Source organism: Rhodnius prolixus, unplaced genomic scaffold, assembly GCF_049639745.1.
Source record: "Rhodnius prolixus isolate KJV_2025 unplaced genomic scaffold, Rpr scaffold_8, whole genome shotgun sequence".
NCBI lineage: Eukaryota > Metazoa > Arthropoda > Insecta > Hemiptera > Reduviidae > Rhodnius > Rhodnius prolixus.
Window position 1 is genome coordinate 39,874,494 of NW_027411593.1, and position 19,918 is coordinate 39,894,411.

Sequence of the window (19,918 nt, forward strand, 5' to 3'; positions counted from 1 at the left end):
TCAATTCACTTTACGCGTAAGTTTTATCTATTGTACGATAGAGGACATGCGAGTTGTCAACTCAATGAATTTCCTCTGTTTGTTATTGTTTCCCGGAGCTATTCTGTATCAAACTTTATTTCTTGCTGGCATTTTTACTGACTCGGAAAGTTTTCGAAATGTTGATAAGCAAGTAGATAAAATTAGCCTTGTTCTATATAAAGGTATCTATCTGGCAATTCTTTATTTTATCTTATCATTTCATCAGAAGTGATAGAAAAATAATATTGTTTCCAAAATGGTCATTTAGAGTATCAATATATAGATAAATAGATAATTATCATTGCGCATTTCAACTTAATCAAAACATAACCAACCACAAGAAACAGACGTAGATAAGAAGAAAAAGCGAAAATTCCCAGGTAGCAGAAACTTTGTATTTAGATTGGTAATTTGATTTGAAATTAATGGAAGTAGTAGGGGACAAATTGTTTTTTGTGATAAAAAATTTACTAGAGAAACTGAAGTAGTAGTAGTTGAAAATGTTGCACGATACTTCTAGGCTTAACATGTTTTTGTCTACATATTGCATGAGAAGGCTTAATATTACCAAATGCTTTCCAAGTTTTCACGAAAGTTTTTTTTACACGACAAAATTTTCTTGATCTCTTTATAAGAAGAAAAACTTCTCCTCCTAACCATATTTGTTTCTCAGGGATTTTCTTACTAAATAAATGTAAAATCTGTTTATATTTACAGATTTGAATCTTCTACATACATATTCATCTAGCTAAAATAAAAGTTTTCTTTTGTGAGTTTGTTACCACCTTAATCTTTGCAGTTATATACGTATACGCGAGAAATATAGTAACTGAGTTAGAATTTTACATGTTCAACATTGTACAAAGTGAAAAGTAATCATCATTAAGTTCTAGATCGGTACTTTAGTCAGTAGGGGAAAACAAAATGTGGTGATTCATACCGCCATTCACCAACAATCCACAAAACAGTAGCTTAAGAGTGGTAAACCGCAAATTTACTACGGCTTTACTCTAAATTAGGCAAAATTGGCTATTACATGTTTTATACTCAGTGGCATTATGGGTGTAGTAAAACTGCAGATTGCAAGGAAATGGGAAAGAGCATGTTAAATAGATGTCTAAATCCCTCCTCCCATGGTACCCTTTTGAAATCAATTTCCACACGAAAAAACTGAAAATTTTCATGTTATGTGTGGACGATGTTTAGAGAAAATTGAAACAGCCATTTTTTGAGGCAAAACTCAAAAATGTCTCACCTTGATCAAGTAATGTGTGAGTGAATGTTGTGGACATGATAACATGTGGGTGGATCCCTGCTCGCTATACCCTTGGTAACATAGTATTTAAATTATTGTCATACACTTGTCCAACACTTAAAATTACAAAGAATTAATCATTTTTTTTTCTTTCTCTTTACAGGATGGATCCAGAAACGGTTGAAGACTTTAAATACGTAAGTAGTGTAAATTCCAATATAAGCAACGTAGAAGAATACACACCGTATCCTGAACGCCCAGCAACTTACATTGTACCAATAGTATTCGCTGTGATGTTCCTAGTCGGTGTCCTGGGCAATGGTACTTTAGTATTAATATTTATCAGACATCGTACAATGCGTAATGTACCCAACACTTATATACTAAGTCTTGCTTTGGGCGATCTGCTGGTAATAATCAGTTGTGTACCATTTACGTCCACACTTTACACAATAGAATCATGGCCATACGGTGGATTTGTTTGTAAATTGTGCGAGGCTACAAAAGAAATTTCTATTGGTGTATCAGTGTTCACTTTGACAGTACTTTCAGCCGAACGTTATTGTGCTATTGTAAATCCAATTAGACGACATATTAGCACAAAACCGTTAACCATAGTGACAGTGTTTTGTATATGGGTCATATCATTTTTGTTAGCATTGCCGGCAGCGATTTTTACACATGTAAGCAAAGCGAATATCACCAATGGTCGGACTATTGAGTTTTGTTCACCATTTCCTGAAGAATATGGTCCTACTTATAGAAAATTAAATGTTCTTTTAAGATTTATAATTTACTATGCAGGACCATTGCTTATAATTGCTTGGTTTTACATATTAATGGCTAGACATCTTTTGTTAAGCACAAAAAACATGCCTGGAGAATTACAAGGCCAATCCAATCAAATTAGAGCCAGGAAGAAAGTAGCCAAAGTTGTATTAGTTTTTGTAATTATTTTCATAATCTGTTTTCTTCCTCACCACTTCTTCATGCTGTGGTTTCATTTTAATCCTGATTCTGATGAAGAATACAATCTCTTCTGGCATGTACTAAGAATTGTTGGTTTTTGTTTAAGTTATCTAAATTCATGTATAAATCCTATAGCTTTATATTGTATTAGTAAAGCTTTTAGAAAACATTTCAATAGATATTTATTATGTTCGTTTGTACGTGATTCTACACTAGATGAAATATCCTTGGGAAATATGAACAGTTCTACTAAACATGTACGACAAAGCTCCATTATTACCAGCCATTACACTATTACTCAGTCTGAAAAAACTTGACATCCTCTTTGCTGTCAGTCGAGAAAACCAAATTAGCTAAATTTTGGCTGAGCAGTTTATTACTTATCGGAAAAAGAATTAATTCTCTCATATAAATAAGATGGAAAAGAAGTTATTTATTCATAAAGATTTATTGCGGTTTAGAATTTATCAACCTGGTTGCTATTCTTACTTTTTAAGAGCAATATTCACCAATGCAAACGATATTTCTGATCATTTATGATTTCTTATAGTTATTTGTTATTAAATCAAAGCTCCCGTTCTAGAGAATTAATTTATTTATCTAGAGAACTTATTTCATCGTGTTACAACTTAAAGAAAAACTCTTCCAAGTTCATGTAAATATAACGACCAAGTAATCCTTATAAAATTATTTTTCAATAAAAATTAATAGTTAAAAAAATCTAAGGAAATTCTTCGCTTTTACTAAGCAAATAACTATGTTATTAACTTGAAAAAACTTTAATTTTCAATGCTTGTAAAATTATACATTTACGGCTGTTATAACGTCCTTAATTAAACGTTCATAGATTTATTTTTATTTTTATTTTATTTAAGGCTGGTCGACATTTGCATCTCTTATTACACACACCTGTCGATGAGCATATAGGTAGTTTGATAAAGTTTCAAGAAAATGAGAGAAATTAAGAACGAATTTAAGATCTCCGCTATGTGAGTGAAATATAGGTGCCATGAGATCAACCCTTTCAACAACAATTATACTATCATAATGTCAACTTGCATAGCTAGCTGCCCAAGAAAAAAAAAACAGCAGTTGAGTCCCGTAACAAAGTCAATTTAGGCCGAACATCCTTTTCCGAACTTCAGCATTCGCAGATCCTAATTGCGTCTATGCAGAGATATTGCATACATGACCCGAAAAATTCTAGAGGAATGTGGGCTTCAACCTTAACTGCAGAAAAGAAAGACTTCAACAAGAAAGTACATAATCCTATAGAAATCAATAATACAATAGATGAAATAAGGTCCCAAGCCTGTTAAATTTCCATGAAGTGCTGTTATGCTGCTAGACTAAGAAGGATACTAAAGAAGAATGCTTTATTTTTTAAATCACATTCCTTTAGGAAATTGAGCGCATAGCTGCAGTGTGCTATGGCATCAAAGGGTTATTTTGTTCATATAATTGTTTCAATTACATAATTGTTTTTAGTTCACAAAAATAAAAAAAAAATGACGTCTTGGCAATTACAGAATCAGATAATTAAAACAGTCGTAATTTTGGTTGACTTGAAAAAATGAATACAAGTCAATATTTACAAATATGAGTTGTGTAATTTGTCAGTTGAAAAGAGTTTTAAAAAATCTGCATAATTTCTGTTTTAAAAACCGAATAATTTATTTTTTATAAAGTAGCAATTAAATGTTGAAAAGGTGTACTTTTTTTTTTTTTGCTATTTATAGATATATTTGAAAAACAAGTCTTGTTTGGAAACAACTTTATTGATTGTAACTCTTAAGGAAATGTAAACAATGGAATATTATTTTTTAAATAGAAATCTAATAAAATAAATTATGCTCGCTGCTGTCTGTTAAACTATAAGTAAACTATATGTAAGTATGAAAAACGTCTTTAAGAAATCTAAGGTGAAGCACGTAAGAATGTTAATTTTAATTCTTTGTGGTTTACTACAAAATTCAGAAGTGACAAGGTAGGTTTCTTAAAGTTTATCTTAAATTTCTAATCTTTATTATAATGTTTGATGTTGATTTATTTATTTTAAAGTAAAAGAAGTTCAATAATCATTAATAGATATTATGTCTGCATATAAAGAAAGCTTTAAATAAATGGTACAACAATTAGGCATCACTTTTTTTTTAATAAACTGGGAACATTTGTAAACAAAAAAAAACTTTTATCCCCTAGTTATTAGTTAGTTTTTAGAATAATAATCTGGCCGTTACTTAAAAATTGCTATAAACTTTAATATTTTCCTTATATGTAACCATTTTTTGATTGCAATTATAATATTGATGTTTGTAAAAAATAGTATTTAAAATTAACATATTACAGAATAATGGATTATGCAACACTGTATGGTGGCATTGTTTAGTTACAGTTAGGTGTCATGTCAACTATTATAACCTTTATTTAGTACTATTACTATCATTTAATTAAAAAACAATGAGTGACCCTATTCGATTTATTGTCAGCCTGGAGCACTGAACTATCTAAAGAAGGTAAAAGTTTAATATTAGTGTAGAAAGTTGATTTTTAAACAAATGAATTGTAATTTAAGTTAAGCATCTACTTATTTAGTTGTGCCTCTTGGTTTTAATTTAGGCGTGCATGAACCAAGTGGCGTACTTTCTCGAATTTGGAGTCACTTATCATCAATATAAGCAAACAGTCGTGTTCTATCTTTTTTTTTTTTTTTATGTATTATGAGTCCGTATCGAGTTATTACGTATGCAGCATGAAAGCATCAGTTTTTCTCCTTTAAATACCTAACCGTGAGCTTACATGTTAGTGAGGATTGGTGTTTACTCATAACCAGTTTAGTATTTCTAATCCTTTCGGATAAAGCCATCTCTTTACCTTTCTATTCTAAATGCTAACTTTTATCAACTTTAATTGAAATAGCATATAATTACTACAAGAACATTCCTGTAAAATATAAGTCATAACTTCAAAGTTTATTGCACTTTTTATGTTGTTGTTTGCAAAAGCAAATCATGAAATGATTCATAACGCTATTTACAAAAAAAGATTAATAAAAAAATACAAATATACAAATATTTTATTTCAAACGTTTGCTGACGATTATAGCTTGCTCCAAATCTAGGCTTACAACACCATTTGTCATTTGCTGTCACGTTGATTTTATCTAATCAAATTGATGTATGCATTGCAAATCGTATTATTATAATGTTGAATTTGTAAATATGTGATATTCCTGTTTTGCAAAAGTAACAAATGTGAAAATACATTTTATTCACATTTTTTGAAAATAAACCACATTAGATGCAAAAGAATTAATGTACCAAATATAAATGTTAAATAATTATGTGAAAACTTTAAGGGAGCTTACACGCTTAGATTCGAGAATTATTTTGAAAAGTAAATGCTCATAATTTTGTATCATTTTATAAGAGTGGTTGCCAAGTTTAATAGCTAGTTTTTTTTTAGTTTTTTTAAATCCTAATATTTTTTTTTGAATTCTATTCTTTTACACTTCTTTCTTTACTAGTTATTATTTATATAATATTATCTGGAAATTCAAAGAAGCCATAAATAGGTGGCATTAAGTAAATAAAATTGTAAGTCACGAGATGCAGTAACAGTAACGTGTTAGGAATAAGGTTTTCCTCTTAATTTAGATGAGTAAACTAATGTAAACAGATGTAATTTAAATCTCTTGATTTCTTAGTGCGAGAGTATTCCCTAATATAAATTTGGCAGCTTTTTACTTTGCCATAACGACAGCATGGCGGTTTTCAGTTAAAACTTAAATATCAGCCTAATAAGTTAACATTGTCTTTGTTATTGTTAAATGATTTCAAAGTTTTTGCTCCTTAGAGTTCAGTTTTTTTTTTTATTAACATCAAATATGGTTGTAGATAATTAGTTACAATCTTTAATTATAATATTTGAATTCGGTTGTTAGTGAAGGGTAATAACCTGAAGTTCGAAGTGGTCTCGGAACATTTTGCAATGCCGTCCTCAGAATAGAGATCTCTTGCTACACTATAAGAGAAAGCGCAGGAACAGCTCGCTTAGATTCGTACCCAGAATTTCTGGCTTACTAGTCCACCACGCGTCTTAACTAATAATCCCTTCCTTAAGTGTTTATTGTTATTATGAATTTCACTTTTCGCACGTAACATCTTTTTATTGCTTTTATTTCGATTTTGCGATAATATATGAAGTAGTTCTTAGAACAAATAAAGTTAACACAAAGCTAATGTATCATCACTTGGAACGTCCAAGATTAGTTTTCTTTTATAGCTCTAATATGTCCATTTTTTAAAGTTAACTAGTTTTAAAAATTTTGAAGAAAGCTTTTAACTGATTATCTTCTTTATTTTTGTACAGGTTTTAAAGGCTTTGGAATGGTGTTAACTTTTTGTGAGAATACATGAAATGTAAACATGTTTTAGCTTCCTAGACTTTAACATTTGCAGAATACATGTGTTTTTTAATGTGGTACGTAGACACGTTTATTTTTATTTATTTATTTTATGTAAAAAGTAAATGTATTTAGCTAGGCAAAGTATTTTTAAACAAAAACGTTGAAAAGGGGAGGAATTCAATAATTAAGAAATCAGTCGTTAAGAAGTATTCTCAAATATTTTTAGAAACTTAAAATGAAAGTATTTCTTAAACTTTGCATTTCTTTCAATGTTGTGCGCGTAATATTCTAATAATTAAGTAAATATTAATAGTGTTTTGATATTAATCACTTAGAATTTAACTGATTTTGCTATCTTTTATGAAGTTCACTTTTCAAAGAAAGTTTCTTGAGCTAGGTTAAGGCCCTTCCTTCCACTACAAGGCAATCTAGTGTGTACTCCCTCGGCAATTTAGGTTAACAAGTTTCTTGTTAGACTTGAGATTTTTACTGGTCGATTAGCTGCTTTAAACATAGATTAGGATTCATACCATCATGAATGAAGCTCTTTCAATTTCCAACTTTTTGACAGCTATTCTTTTCACAACCCAAGCCAACTTCAAACTGATTTGTAGTCGATTAAACAAGTCAGAAAACCAATTGTGTACTAACAAATTAGAGCATACACACTGGCTACAACATCATTTATGTCTGCAAATTTTTCAATATGCGCAAAGTAATTGAAATGTTCCAACAGAAATCAAATTTAAAGCTAAACTTAAGTAGCGTACGTTCGTTAAATGATAATAAACTATTTGGCAACTGCTCCTAAATTGATTGAACAAGATTATTTTCGTAACAGATTTAATCTACACCAAATAAAAAAAGCAACAATACTTAATATTTACTTTCGCTACATTCCAAGCGTTTCTATTAATATATCAAAATGTCTGTTAAGTATTAAAAGTGTATATGTAATTCCTATATTAAAATTTACAGGGTTAAATCTATAAAAAATATTACATATAAAATAAAATTTAGATGTTTAGCAAGTTTTTGGAATTAAATGTGTTTATGTGATAAAGTAATTTCAAAAATTTTATATTTTTCAATTTTTGTCTAAGCAAATTATTTTTTAAAATTAATCTTTTAACAATAGCTTTCAATGTAAACTAGTTGTTAACAGATTTATGTTTCTCCTTAGATATATTTTACCCCAACTTTTTCTAGTTTTAAAATTTAAATGTTTAAATATAGTTATCATAATTTATTAATAGATGAAAACTAGAAAAAAAAAGTTATAATATTTACGTGTGAGGTAAATTTAACAAAAATATCTTAAACATAATATGTGTCAAAATACTTTGATGAGAAACAGTGATATTATAATAAAGATATATGATTTCTATGCTCAAAATTTTTATTTACATCGAATAAAGATATGTTTTTTCTAAAATTCATTTATTCATTTTGTACTCAGAATCCATTTGAAACTTCAAAGAGTGACGGCAAAAAGTTACATCCCATCTAATGAAAACGAATTAAAGCATGGTACATAACTTTTTTTACATTTCGTGTTTTTTCATTTATCACTCTCGAGATCTAATTGCACACTATTTCCACAAACATTCTCTTCATTGGCATATTTTAAAGAATTTGGAAAAGGATTGTGGCGTCAGACTATTACAAATTGAATTTATCTCTTGTTGATATTTTTTACATAATTTAATCTTATTCCTTTGTTTATTGTTTTCTTTGGATGAAAAGTTATATCTTGCTAAAGTTACAATTACATCGGAAGAGTGTAAGGTGGTATATTTGGAGCAGGCAGAAATTACCGACATACTTTTGTAACATTGTAGCCCCGAGTACGGAAGTATGGAAGTGAGATTAATGAAACTTCTTCGCGAAGTTTATGGAATTTAAATATACAAGTGCGCTGGATGAAGAAGATTTAAACAGGGGGTTGCATACTTAGTTCATTTGGAAGTGTCGTATTGTGAGTTCCGATCGAGTGACCGACGGCATTGTTTGTGAAAATTATGTAGAGTTGAAGTTTGTTTGTGGATGGATACGCTTGAATATGTACAGACATCATCTGTCTCTGTCGGTCCTACATGTATGGTGGGCTCGACAAAGATGAGGTTCCGTTATTTGTCTGGAATAACCTAAAGGTCTCTCAAGACCCTAGATCATCGGAGAAATGAAAAATGTTCCGGTCTACTAAATTCGCCAGTCCAAGAAGAGCTCACGCACCGTTTAGAGACAGATTTAACCGAGCTTAGCATAAAGTACGAACAAAATGACAGAGATACACTGCACGCCTAAATGTTGAACCATAAATCTAACAACGTAAATCTTCGGATAATGTGCAAAGAAAACATCGAAACTAAAATAAATGTATGCAGTATTAAAAGTAGAGATCCTATTTCAGTTAATTATTGAACAGTCAAATAATCTGAATCAAGTAGCAATTTAGATTATGGATAAAGAAAATATCAAAACCAAAACAAATTTATGCAGGATGAAAAGTTGAGATCCTACTTCAGTTAATTATTCATCCATAATCTATTATGAAAACCAATCAAGAAGCAGTAGCAACCATATTGTAACCTGCTTAATAATGTCTAAACTCTATGAATTCCGTTGCATTCGACCGCTGGTTAATGTTTTAAAGAAGATAATTGTACGGGTTCAGAATAATAAAACGAAGCCCTAATTTCTGAATAAAATATTCTCCCTTATATCGAAAAAAGGTAAAATACTTTAATTTAATGTGCGAACTAATTATATTAATGATGTTTGGAATGAACTTATAAATCATATACGTCAAATATTTTTTTCTTTTAAATTTATTTATTTGTTTTTTGCTTGAATTATTGCATGTTATATTTTCTTTGATGATTTTTGCATTTAAAATCTTCAGTACATTAATGTATTTTCAATGTGTATCTTTAATTTTTAAATATAGGTTAGTATCGTCGGCTTAGACAAAAAAGCAAAATCCGCCTGTTGCAAATAATTAATGACCAGAAATTAAAGGCAGCAGTCTAGCAAAATGCACGTAATTTGAGCTTAACGTCGTCGTTAGAGCCAGAATAAAGAAATTAAGGTACGTAAATTTATGTATTTTTATAAATTGTGAAACAAACATAAATCATATGCTAGGAATAAATGTAAAATGTGATGTAATCATACTTAGTTATCAGAAAGTATAAAAACGATTGATTGTAGCAATTCTATTAGATTGTAGTAAGTATAAAAGATGGGTATTGTAGTTCAAAATTGGGGCTCCTACATTCGCATACTGGAGTTGTGTAAAAATAATTTATATTTTAAAGTTTTTGACTTCGTTAATAGGAAAACTTTCTTTGCATATAGTTTTGTTTCTTTCGTATGAACAAAAATGATTTGCTAAAATTTTGTTTATGATTTCCATGAGAACATATTTTGGTTTAGACATCTCTTATTATGGTTTTAAGTGGTTTTGGCTGATGCATTATTTAGTTGCTAATCTGAATTAGGAGCATAGAAATCTTACGTTACTGTCTTTTTGATTTGGGTATGGAAAATATTGCTTATTTCTTAGTAGATTTACAAATGTCATCACGTGGTTAGTAAAAAGGTTCTTGAACGAGTTCTTGGCTCCATGACTTAGTGCTGTTATCAATCAATAACTTGGGTTTATGTGACGGTTGTTTCGATTTGTGCATACGATCATGTTTTCGAGTTCTTGGTTCGGTTTCAAGAAACTCATAGTGTGATAATACAAAATAATAAGTGGTTCCTTCTTAGATTATACACAAACATTTAGAAAATGTTAATTTTTCAAAGAATGAAAAACTGTTAGTAAAATTTTAGAATCTTTGTTCCAATATTAAAAAATGATGTAACATTATTTGTATTTTAATATTTAGCTCTTTTTTTTATTGATAAGCCTAAAAGTTCCCTTATTCTATTGAACTTATCTACTTCTAATTGCCCTTTACTTATTTACTTTCATACAAGTATTAACTTCATTATACTCTAAAGAGCCTGAAAAATAATATAACATGATAAATCAGATTTTAGCGAATTCATTATAAATCTCACAATTTTTAATTGGCAACACTCACTGTTTACAGTTAGCTGAATCCAGTTTATAAAAGAAGAGACTTCTGTATTTACGCCAGGCACTATCGTTGCACACGATTTACCAAATGAAACTATACCAACCAGAGTATATCTGTTTATTTCTGGATCTAACCATAAAATTGGCCCACCGGAGTCACCCTAAATTAAAACGATGTCAATGATTGTTGTAGTGTTCGTTTGGTAAGCTGTTTAAGTTAATAAATAATTTACTTCTTATAATATTATAATGATTTAACTTCTTTAAATTTAAACGGCCGAAAAAGCTAATATTTATATATTTCTTTTTGTATTTCGAAAGTTTCGATAATCTTTGATTGTTTTCTCCTAAGGATTCAAATATTACAACGAACATATGTGGGCCTACAGTTTGACAACTACTTGTGGAAGTGGACGAGGTGGATGACCAGTACAAACTCTCCTTTTCCAGCTTGAGCGCCAATACTTTTCTTATGAAGGACCAAAGGCAGTAAAAGTATTACAAGACTATGTAAACGAGAGAGGTTTCAAGGGTTTTGAATTCCCAAGAGAAGATTAGTTGGGTATGTTTCCCTTTTGTATTTTTTAATATTATTAAGAGATTTGTGTTGAGTTAAAACAGAAGAAATCGATTAATGAAACATTTTTTTCGATGAATTCTGGGTTTCAAACTCTAAAATCCCATCGGTGTTAGATTAAGACTAAGGAACTTATCTTTCATTTTCATGCAATATCTTTTCAGTTTATTCTGAAAAAGTTTTAATACTATTAGTACCGTTGGAATCTAAAAAATAACCGTAATATTCTTGGGCATATTCGAAAATAATTTTCAAATACAATAATTCATCAGAATTAATTCTCACATTTCGGTCTTGTAATTACTCTTAAACTTAAACCACCTCGCTTGGAAAAAATTGACGAACTATTTATGATTCTTCAAGAAAGCTGCAGCGATGCATCATTGGAGTAATAAATAAACTACCTGGTTAAAAGTAATAGAATATTTAGTTGTTCCTTTCAAAATGACCGAATGTTGTTCTCATCGCGCGTAAGTTCTTTCGGAAGTGCTGCGATCCTCGTGCTTCTTTTTTCAAAAAGTAAGAAAAAGTAAAAATTTCACTCTTTTTAAAACTTTGTGATTAAATATAAATAAAAAAAACCTACCTCACATGTATCTCTATTTTTTGCATAAGTACAGAACTGTGTATCTGAAATTGGATTTAGATCGTAATAGTGGTGAGAACATGTTGCTGAATCGACTACTTTTAAATTTACTTCTCTTAATACGGCTGAAGAGATATTGCGTGTTGTGCTAAGTAAACCCCAACCTAAAAATAGAAACATTGTAATTTTCTAGTTTTTAATTTATTGAAAAGAGGATGTAGTAACACATGCTCGCTTTCTTCTCACAAAAGTAAGCCATTTAGTTTCTTACTTTTTACGAAACCTTGGACTGTTCATTCCAAATAAAATAAATACCAGAAAGGTTATGCTTGTTCACTACTTCAGTAATAAAAACTTATGTTTTACTATGTTCTTTTTTTACTGTAACAATTCTCTAGGTTCTACCTTTTGAATTCTCTTTTAATACATTTAATTCTTATCAATATTAGATAGTTTTTAAAACCGATATCACACTTTCAATTTTTAGACCCGAATAAGGATTTAGAAGAAGATTTAAATCTACATATATGTTATATTAAAAATTATTTATAAAGTTTAGGAACAATTTTAGAAACAAAAATTTCAGAAAAGTTAAAAATGTTTTATGTAAAGTAAGGAATTTACTTAAGCCTGAAATTTTGGCGTAACCCTTCTTAATCTACTAAAGATATTTCATTGTGCTGTAATTGTACTTTACAGAAAGGGTATCCAACCCATCCCCGAATTTAAATTTTCCTTAGAGAACTTTTCAAGTAAATATTTATATGCCTGTTTGAATACGATCGGATGTCTGTAATGTGTACACTCAAATGACTTTCTCTTTACTATGATGGTCAAATTTTATTAAACTCTGACTTATTTGTATTTCTTTTAACTCGGCATTTATAAATAATTTTAGTACGACTTATTATATAGTTTTTAGAACCGTTCCCACCCTCATTCCTCTTCAGAATTTCCTGAAAACGAATTTTTCTAGAAAATGTATTGAATAAAAGTTATAAGATCTGTGTTCTTGAATTTCATGTAGAGGAAATTATCTTCTAACCCTAGATTTTTCAAGTTGAATAGTGAGATCTCACCAAATATTAAGTTACAGCTTCTGGAAAATTTATCTTAATTTTCTTCGCGCATATCCATTTCAGAAAACCAATTTGAGGAGACCTCAAAATGGTTGTTACCCTTGTATACTCACATTTCGGAAATTTCGGCATGTATACTAATTTTCCTCTCAATTGAATAATAGAGTAAAGTGAGAGATTGTGGTAATAGGAATTAATAAATTCTGGATGCTACAAATAAGCCCCAAAGTATGATGTAAATTCACTAAAGCTAATAAGTGTATTATATTGCAATATTTCGAGTCATACATTACCTAATGCTTTTACGATTCGATTATTTAACACTGGTCGTTCACTTGGCAAACATGCTGGACCAACTTTTGCACTGAAAGATATTTGTTCTGATAATACTGCTACTGCAATATCATTTTGCAATAAGTATTTCGTGAAATTCGTATGTTTTATAAAATTCTTTATATCTATCTTCATTGTTGCATTTGTTTCACCAGCTAATAAAGTAGAACAGAAAAGATTAGTTTTAAAACAGAATAGAATAGACTCCTTAAATAACTAAAAATTACAAGTTAACTTTTTTAAATAAGACTTTTTTCTTTTTAGGGCTTGCTTCGTAAATCAATATAATTTAAAATCCAACATTAACATTCTGGTTGCATCTAGTATAACTATAGTTTTGGGTACTCACAGACACGTAAAAAAGATAGAAGTAGTATTAATTTATAGGCGCAAGCAGGTAATTAGATTTTATTAGGAAGGCCAAAGAGATAAATAGAATAAAAGATAATATTTCTGACTGAAAATTTAATGGCTAGCATTAACACTAACTTAGCAACGAGCGTAATTCACTATAACTTACTGTGGTAAAATACTTGTATGAACTTGTAATAAATGATTTTGCTAAGCAGTTTATGAGTAGATTAACGGCGTTAATATTGTGAGAAGTGAATGAGGCAGAGTAATGTTCTCGATGCTTGGACAGCTGCTATTGTTCTAGCAAACCTGTCTTTAACCCTTTGAAAACCTCAGCCACTTTTTCCATCTTTTGAATTACCCAATTCTGTGACATTAACATATCATCCAATATTCACTTTTAATTAATTGATTTAGTTAAGCTATAATTAAATAATTGCTATAATTCTTTTCAGGTTATCGCAGTTTGCCTGATAAAAATGGACATCATTCGAAGGCGACGAACTAAATGCAATCTAACCCGATATATATATTTATTTCAAATGTTCCAAACTGCAGTGAAGATAACAGACAAAGGTAAAGCTCAATACTCTTTTCCTTACATAACATATGTCCACACTTCGAAACTTGTTATCGAACAAATATGAATAGCTTATCGATGTTGCGCTACAACAGTGCTTGCCTATATTTGGCTCAATCATTTCTAGATGTTAATAATGTTCATAAATTAATTCGATATTATTGTTGATTTGATTTGTCGTAGCATGCAGCGGTTTCGGATTTTCATCCGTCATAATAGTTTGATTCATTAATTTGGTGTAGCGAATTTGCATATTTTGATAGTGCAATTAAAAATAGTTGTATATAAAAATATAGTTATTGTTGTCTTTGTAAATCAAATTATATTGTATGACTGAGGGTAAATGGTTCTGTAAAAATGAAATGGCCCTCTTCTTGTGGCATCTACTCTCGAAGATTTTCATCTTCAGAAACTACTTGACAAATTTGGAAAAGCCTTGTTAGTTTGCAATGGATTTCGCTTTTTTAGACGCTCTATATACAACTATATGTACATTGCATTCTTTAAAACAAAGTATAAGAAAAAAATCAAAACTCACTTACATACTCTGACATCGTGTTCTCCAATTACAGCCGACATCGGCGGAAAATCGCAATGTGCAGCAGTGAGCACATGCATCGGGCTAATAATGCAACCACCACAAATTCTTCCATTACTTGTGCGATTTACCAAGCTAACCATAAATGGATATTCATTGACTTGAGTCTCTTTACCACCAATAATTTTAGCATTAGACTAAAAAATTGAAATTGCTAATTAGAATTATTTGCTATCCATGTTAAAAGTTAGTACAAGAAAAATGAATATTTCCATCATTATTAAAAAACGAAAAATCGCAATGAGATAAAACTTGATAAAACGCCTAAACTATGGCGAGTACAGCGGGATTCTTACGTGTTTTGCAGCGCAACAATTCATTCAATTCTTAATAGTGACGTCTCATAACATTCACACCAGTACATTTAGATCTGCTGTGATTGTTATGTTTGTGCAACTTAATGAGCTCAGAGCGAACTCCAGGTTATCATCACGCAGACATGTTTACATACTGACACAACAGAAAATCCCACATTGTATCCAAACAGCCTTGGTGTGCATGATATTTCATGGTGGATTAGGAAACTCTCACCTGCATATTTAGATGGCTATAAGTTATTCAGAAAGGTGTCCTCATTTTACAACTAATTATTCATTTTGACTAATTTTCTATTAGTACTTTTCTTCTTTTAGATTTATTCACAAAACTGTATCTTTCAAATCGTTTTTTATTTAAACAATTCTAAAACGTGTCGATTAATAGCCATTTGCTAATGTTGTGTTTATGTAATTAGTTAAAGTCGCAAAGAAAATTTTTTTTAAAAAATATTATTTAAAAAAAACTTTTATTTAAAAGATATTTTTTCCTCTTAGATGTGAGAGCAGACCATGAGATGTTCGAAGAAGAAACAGGCCAAAGTATGGTTCATTTACCTCAAGCAAACATTAACAACACAACCTCACTTCTCGTCCTTGAAGAGAAGTCGAAGAAAAAGTCAAGAAAAATTTGGAAAAAAAGATAAAATGTAAGCATTTAAGTTAAAATAAGAAATCAAAAAGGGAGCAGATTTTGAACCAAACTGAATTTCGTTTTCTCTGGTAGCGCATCTAAACATCAAATTAGAACTTTTTAAGGTATTTTTTGTCTCTCTCTTTCTTTTTCTCTTTTTTGGTTATGCTAATTATACTCAATACATAACCAGACATACCAATTTGAAAAATCTCTTTTTTGTGCTCGTTTATTTATTTTCATAGAATATTGTTAATAGTTGGTAGTGCCTGAATCATTGATCCAAAACGAAGACAAATTATTTTCAATTTCAGTCATAAGGTATTTTTTTATTTTGTGCCAAGCTTCGACCTAGTCCTACTTTCAACATCGAAAGCTTGGCAAAAAATAATAACTAAAAATTATTACGAAATTGGCAATAATCTTTCTTCCTTAATATTTACTCTAATGACTGGCTAAAGTGTAGGGATGGTAAAAAAGAAAGTCACGTATTTGGCTCTTTTCATTTAATGAGAGTTTTGTTTAAAAGAGCCCTGCTCTTTACGAGAATAGTTTAAAAGGGTCCAATTAGGCTAGAGTGAAGTACCCTTAAACTAACTCGCTTGCAAGTTTTTCTAGTGCTTGTTAAAGATCGCTTCTACAGTTTCTCTTAAACTGTTCGGTCAAGGGGGCCGAAGGACCTCTCACCTAGCCTTTTTTTTCCAGACTCTTAAATGCTTCCCAGAAATTTTTAAACCAATGTTGTTGCAGCGCGTAATTGGCAAAGCATTGGTTTTTCTTTACAAAATTCTCGAACTCTCGTTGTAAAGTCTTTTTTAAAATACTGCTTAAATGTCTAAATTTCATTGATTCATTTTTAAATGTTTTAAATCAACTTACACAGTCCAACCCTACGTTTATATAAACATTAACTTCACTAAATAAGAGTAAAAAACAACGTCTTTTTTTAGTCCTATTGTAATAAAATATTAAAATTTTCGCGTTAGATTGTAAAAAATATATATTTAGAAAACTAGAAAAGTAGGTGCAATCAAGTCACCACTTCTAGTTGAATTAAGTTAATTGTCTAGATTCGACTTTCCATTAAGGCGGCCCCTCTGGGAGATTGCATCAACAAAACGAAATATTTGAATTTTCTCTGATTTCAGACTTCATTCACACACAAGAACGCCGGAAAAAATAGTAATTTAACACAAATTAACTTCCTCACAATTTTAAAATTCTAATCTTAGAAATCATACCTTATTTTTATACCTCCAACCACAAGGGCAAGTAGTAGATTTAGTTCCATTATACGAGTAAGTACCATCTTCTGAAGAATCATATACTTCAGTAATATCACTTTCCTCACTGACAGGCTTTTCAGTAGTTGATTCAGGTATTGCTCGTACATCACAATGGAATTTACCAATACCAAAAAGTTTTAGAAAAAATCCAATTGTGATCAAATTAGTTGAGGATTTGATTTTTAAATTCATTTTTTCTTTACAGAATATGGACAGTGATGGACCGTTTTTCACCAGGAACATACCCAGTTTACAATTGAATTTCTGATAAAGGCAATGCAAGAAAAGAAGTAAGCAATTTACATAAAAGGATATATAATATATACATATTAATATGTTAATTATACTATTATTAATGTGTATATTAATTACTTAACAATTTATTTTTCATTAAAAGTCGTGCTGTTTTTTCTGGGCGGTTTGTGGTACCTGTTCTTATGGTGTTGTGACTAAATCCAATGGCACCTCACTGATGCCAATTGAGGTTTCTCCACTCCACAAGATAGGGATCTACTCGCTCAAGGGTCGGCAGCAGAAACAGCAAAACCTGTCCATGGGGCAGCATACCTTTCTCAAACATTCTGATAGAAAGTTCCCCCAAATATATTAAAAACCAACTGGGGCGATTCTAGAGAAGCTAAATTACAACTTCCTACATTTGGTAACTACCCAGGCTATTTTAGGGATTCGTAGGAAGAGCAGAAAGCCGACAGTTTGTGATACACTCCTAGATGTTAGAGTACCCCACTCTCCAACTCCTTCTAGGAATGCCAGATTTAGGAAGAAATCAATTATAATGGGTATGAGACCTTTGTCCAGAAAAAAAAGCACTTTTGAAAATTATTAATTTTTAAGAAATTATTTAAAATGTGGTTAGGATCTTAGATTTTATCTACAGTAGCACGCATGCTTATTGAATCCCTGACCGGTTACGGGGTATCGTCCATAATCAGAGGTAGAGTAATCAGTTTGGTGTAGAGATTTCGATGTCACATCCTTCTTGTGCTATTTGCTGACTCTGAATCATTAACAATAAACATGCGTACTTTGGTTAATAAAATCAACGAAATTGGAAACTACCTTAGAAAGAAATATATCACAGTTGATCTCTATTCCACGGCTATCTAGTGCTGATATAAACCAAAATGTATAGGAATGACCAGCGTAAATTGGATATCCGGGTGATTTGATTTTTATCTCTGTTTGATTTTCATCTAGAAAAACTGCAGTGAATTTAACACCCAAAGTAAAACTAAATATAAGTATTAGCACACAATACCAAAGACTGGGCATAATTTATACTTGATTAATCAGACTTGAATTTAGTGCAAGTCACATGCAAACGGATTTAAAGACTATATGCATATAAATGTTTTCAAATTACTGTATATATACTTATTGTATCAAAGGCATGTGGTTTTTCTTAATTAGTTTGCAACTAATAAATAATTCAAAACATATTTACTGTGAACAAAGAATCATTGGGTTGTTTAATGAAATATTATAAACCAAATCTTAACAGTTCTTGTTGTTAAGATTAACGTGAGATCGCATAAATAGGCAAATTTCAAACTAGCAGCGAAAAGTATAAAATAAAAATTAATTTATTATACTCGTATTTCTCTCGTAAAACTACTTAATTCTCACAGTTCTTTGGGAAGAATTTTCTTCTATTTCCAATATTTTTAATTAACAACGCCTTTATTATTTGTACAGGTGAGAAAACTCCACCAAACTATTATGAAAGGTGTAGTGAGTGGAACACTATCTTTTGCGGAAGAATAAGAACTATAAAAATGGATGAATTGGAACTAAGAGCTGGCAGAAAGATGGCTATACCAAATGGTTTTCAGTTAACATTTAACCATTTATGAAAAATCTTCAAAGGTAAAGAAAACCTGGATTTTTAAATAAAAAAAACGGTTATTCTTAGATACTTTTAGTTATGAACTATTGTTGAATGCATCCTTGTGCAAGAATTATGAAGAATAATTACAAATTTATTATAATATAAAAAATTTAGTTGCATATATTTTACCGTATAAAAAGTACGCTTTGACAAAACATAGCAAGATTATATATCACTTATTTTTTTTCAATTTAGCATAAGAAAATACAAATTAGTTGTATAAAGATTTTGTTAACATCGCGTTTGCTTTGACCCAAAAGGTTCAATTTTTTGCGATGCTTCTTAAATGTAGCTTCTTTATTTTTCAAAAGAATTAAAAATCCTATTAAAAAAATTATATGCTTGTGCTACATTCATGAAAGAAGAAATGCTTTATTAATTTGTTTCAAATCCATAGTATTGCTGATGTAGTGAAATCAATTGCAACTTCGAAATCTTTTATCTTTGCTATTTTTATTTTATTTATTTATTTTTTCTTATTACAGGTGTGTAATTAGCTAAAACGTTTTATAAATGTCAAAGATTCAAGAAAGATAAATGGTTGTCAGAACTTTAACTTTCTAAAAATTAAACCAGATTTTTATGATTTTATATCAGTGTTCGTTATTAAAGCCCAGTGAATGATATCTGTAAAAATTACTTTATTCTGTATTTATTTGAAAATAATTAAGTTGAATAGATTAAATGATCTAACAGTAAATGTACCCCCTTAAAAAGAAATTATTTTTATTCATTTTCTTTTAATTATTTAGAAAATAATCTGTTATGTTTTACTTAAACATAAATGAAATTTAAAAAAAAATGTATAAAAATTAATAATAAATAAGTAATTTATAATCTTGTGATAATTATTTCCTATAAATATTAAGTGTAAATGGTAAATACATTTTATAAAGCAAGATTTTATCATTACAAATTAATATCT

The 19,918-nt window shown here is 29.9% G+C and overlaps 2 protein-coding genes across 16 annotated transcripts in view; one reads left to right on the forward strand and one right to left on the reverse strand.

The window, feature by feature from the left end:
- Positions 1 to 11,169, forward strand: part of LOC141451497 (neuropeptide CCHamide-1 receptor-like) — a 130,754-nt gene extending 119,585 nt beyond the window's left edge. For 9 of the 15 annotated variants that reach the window (XR_012456856.1, XR_012456858.1, XR_012456862.1 and 6 more), the window contains 5 exons: positions 1,440 to 4,761; positions 6,617 to 6,727; positions 8,113 to 9,744; positions 10,757 to 10,946; positions 11,096 to 11,169. Coding sequence is in view for 1 of the 15 variants with exons in the window: in XM_074122934.1 (XP_073979035.1) it covers positions 1,441 to 2,562 (1,122 nt within the window). In the remaining 14 variants the exon portion in view is untranslated. Of the gene's footprint in view, positions 1 to 1,439; positions 8,083 to 8,112; positions 9,745 to 10,756; positions 10,947 to 11,095 lie in introns of those variants that run through there. The other 6 variants (XR_012456859.1, XR_012456853.1, XR_012456866.1 and 3 more) reach the window with 6 other exon arrangements.
- Positions 7,367 to 18,432, reverse strand: LOC141451496 (venom serine protease-like). The gene is made up of 7 exons (XM_074122933.1): positions 18,165 to 18,432; positions 17,040 to 17,348; positions 14,795 to 14,987; positions 13,279 to 13,473; positions 11,907 to 12,070; positions 10,748 to 10,904; positions 7,367 to 10,667 (listed from the first exon to the last, which is right to left on the reverse strand). The coding sequence occupies exons 1-7, from the start codon at positions 18,375 to 18,377 to the stop codon at positions 10,618 to 10,620; spliced, it is 1,281 nt and encodes a 426-aa protein (XP_073979034.1). The 5' UTR covers positions 18,378 to 18,432; the 3' UTR covers positions 7,367 to 10,617.
- Positions 18,433 to 19,918: the final 1,486 nt, after the last annotated feature.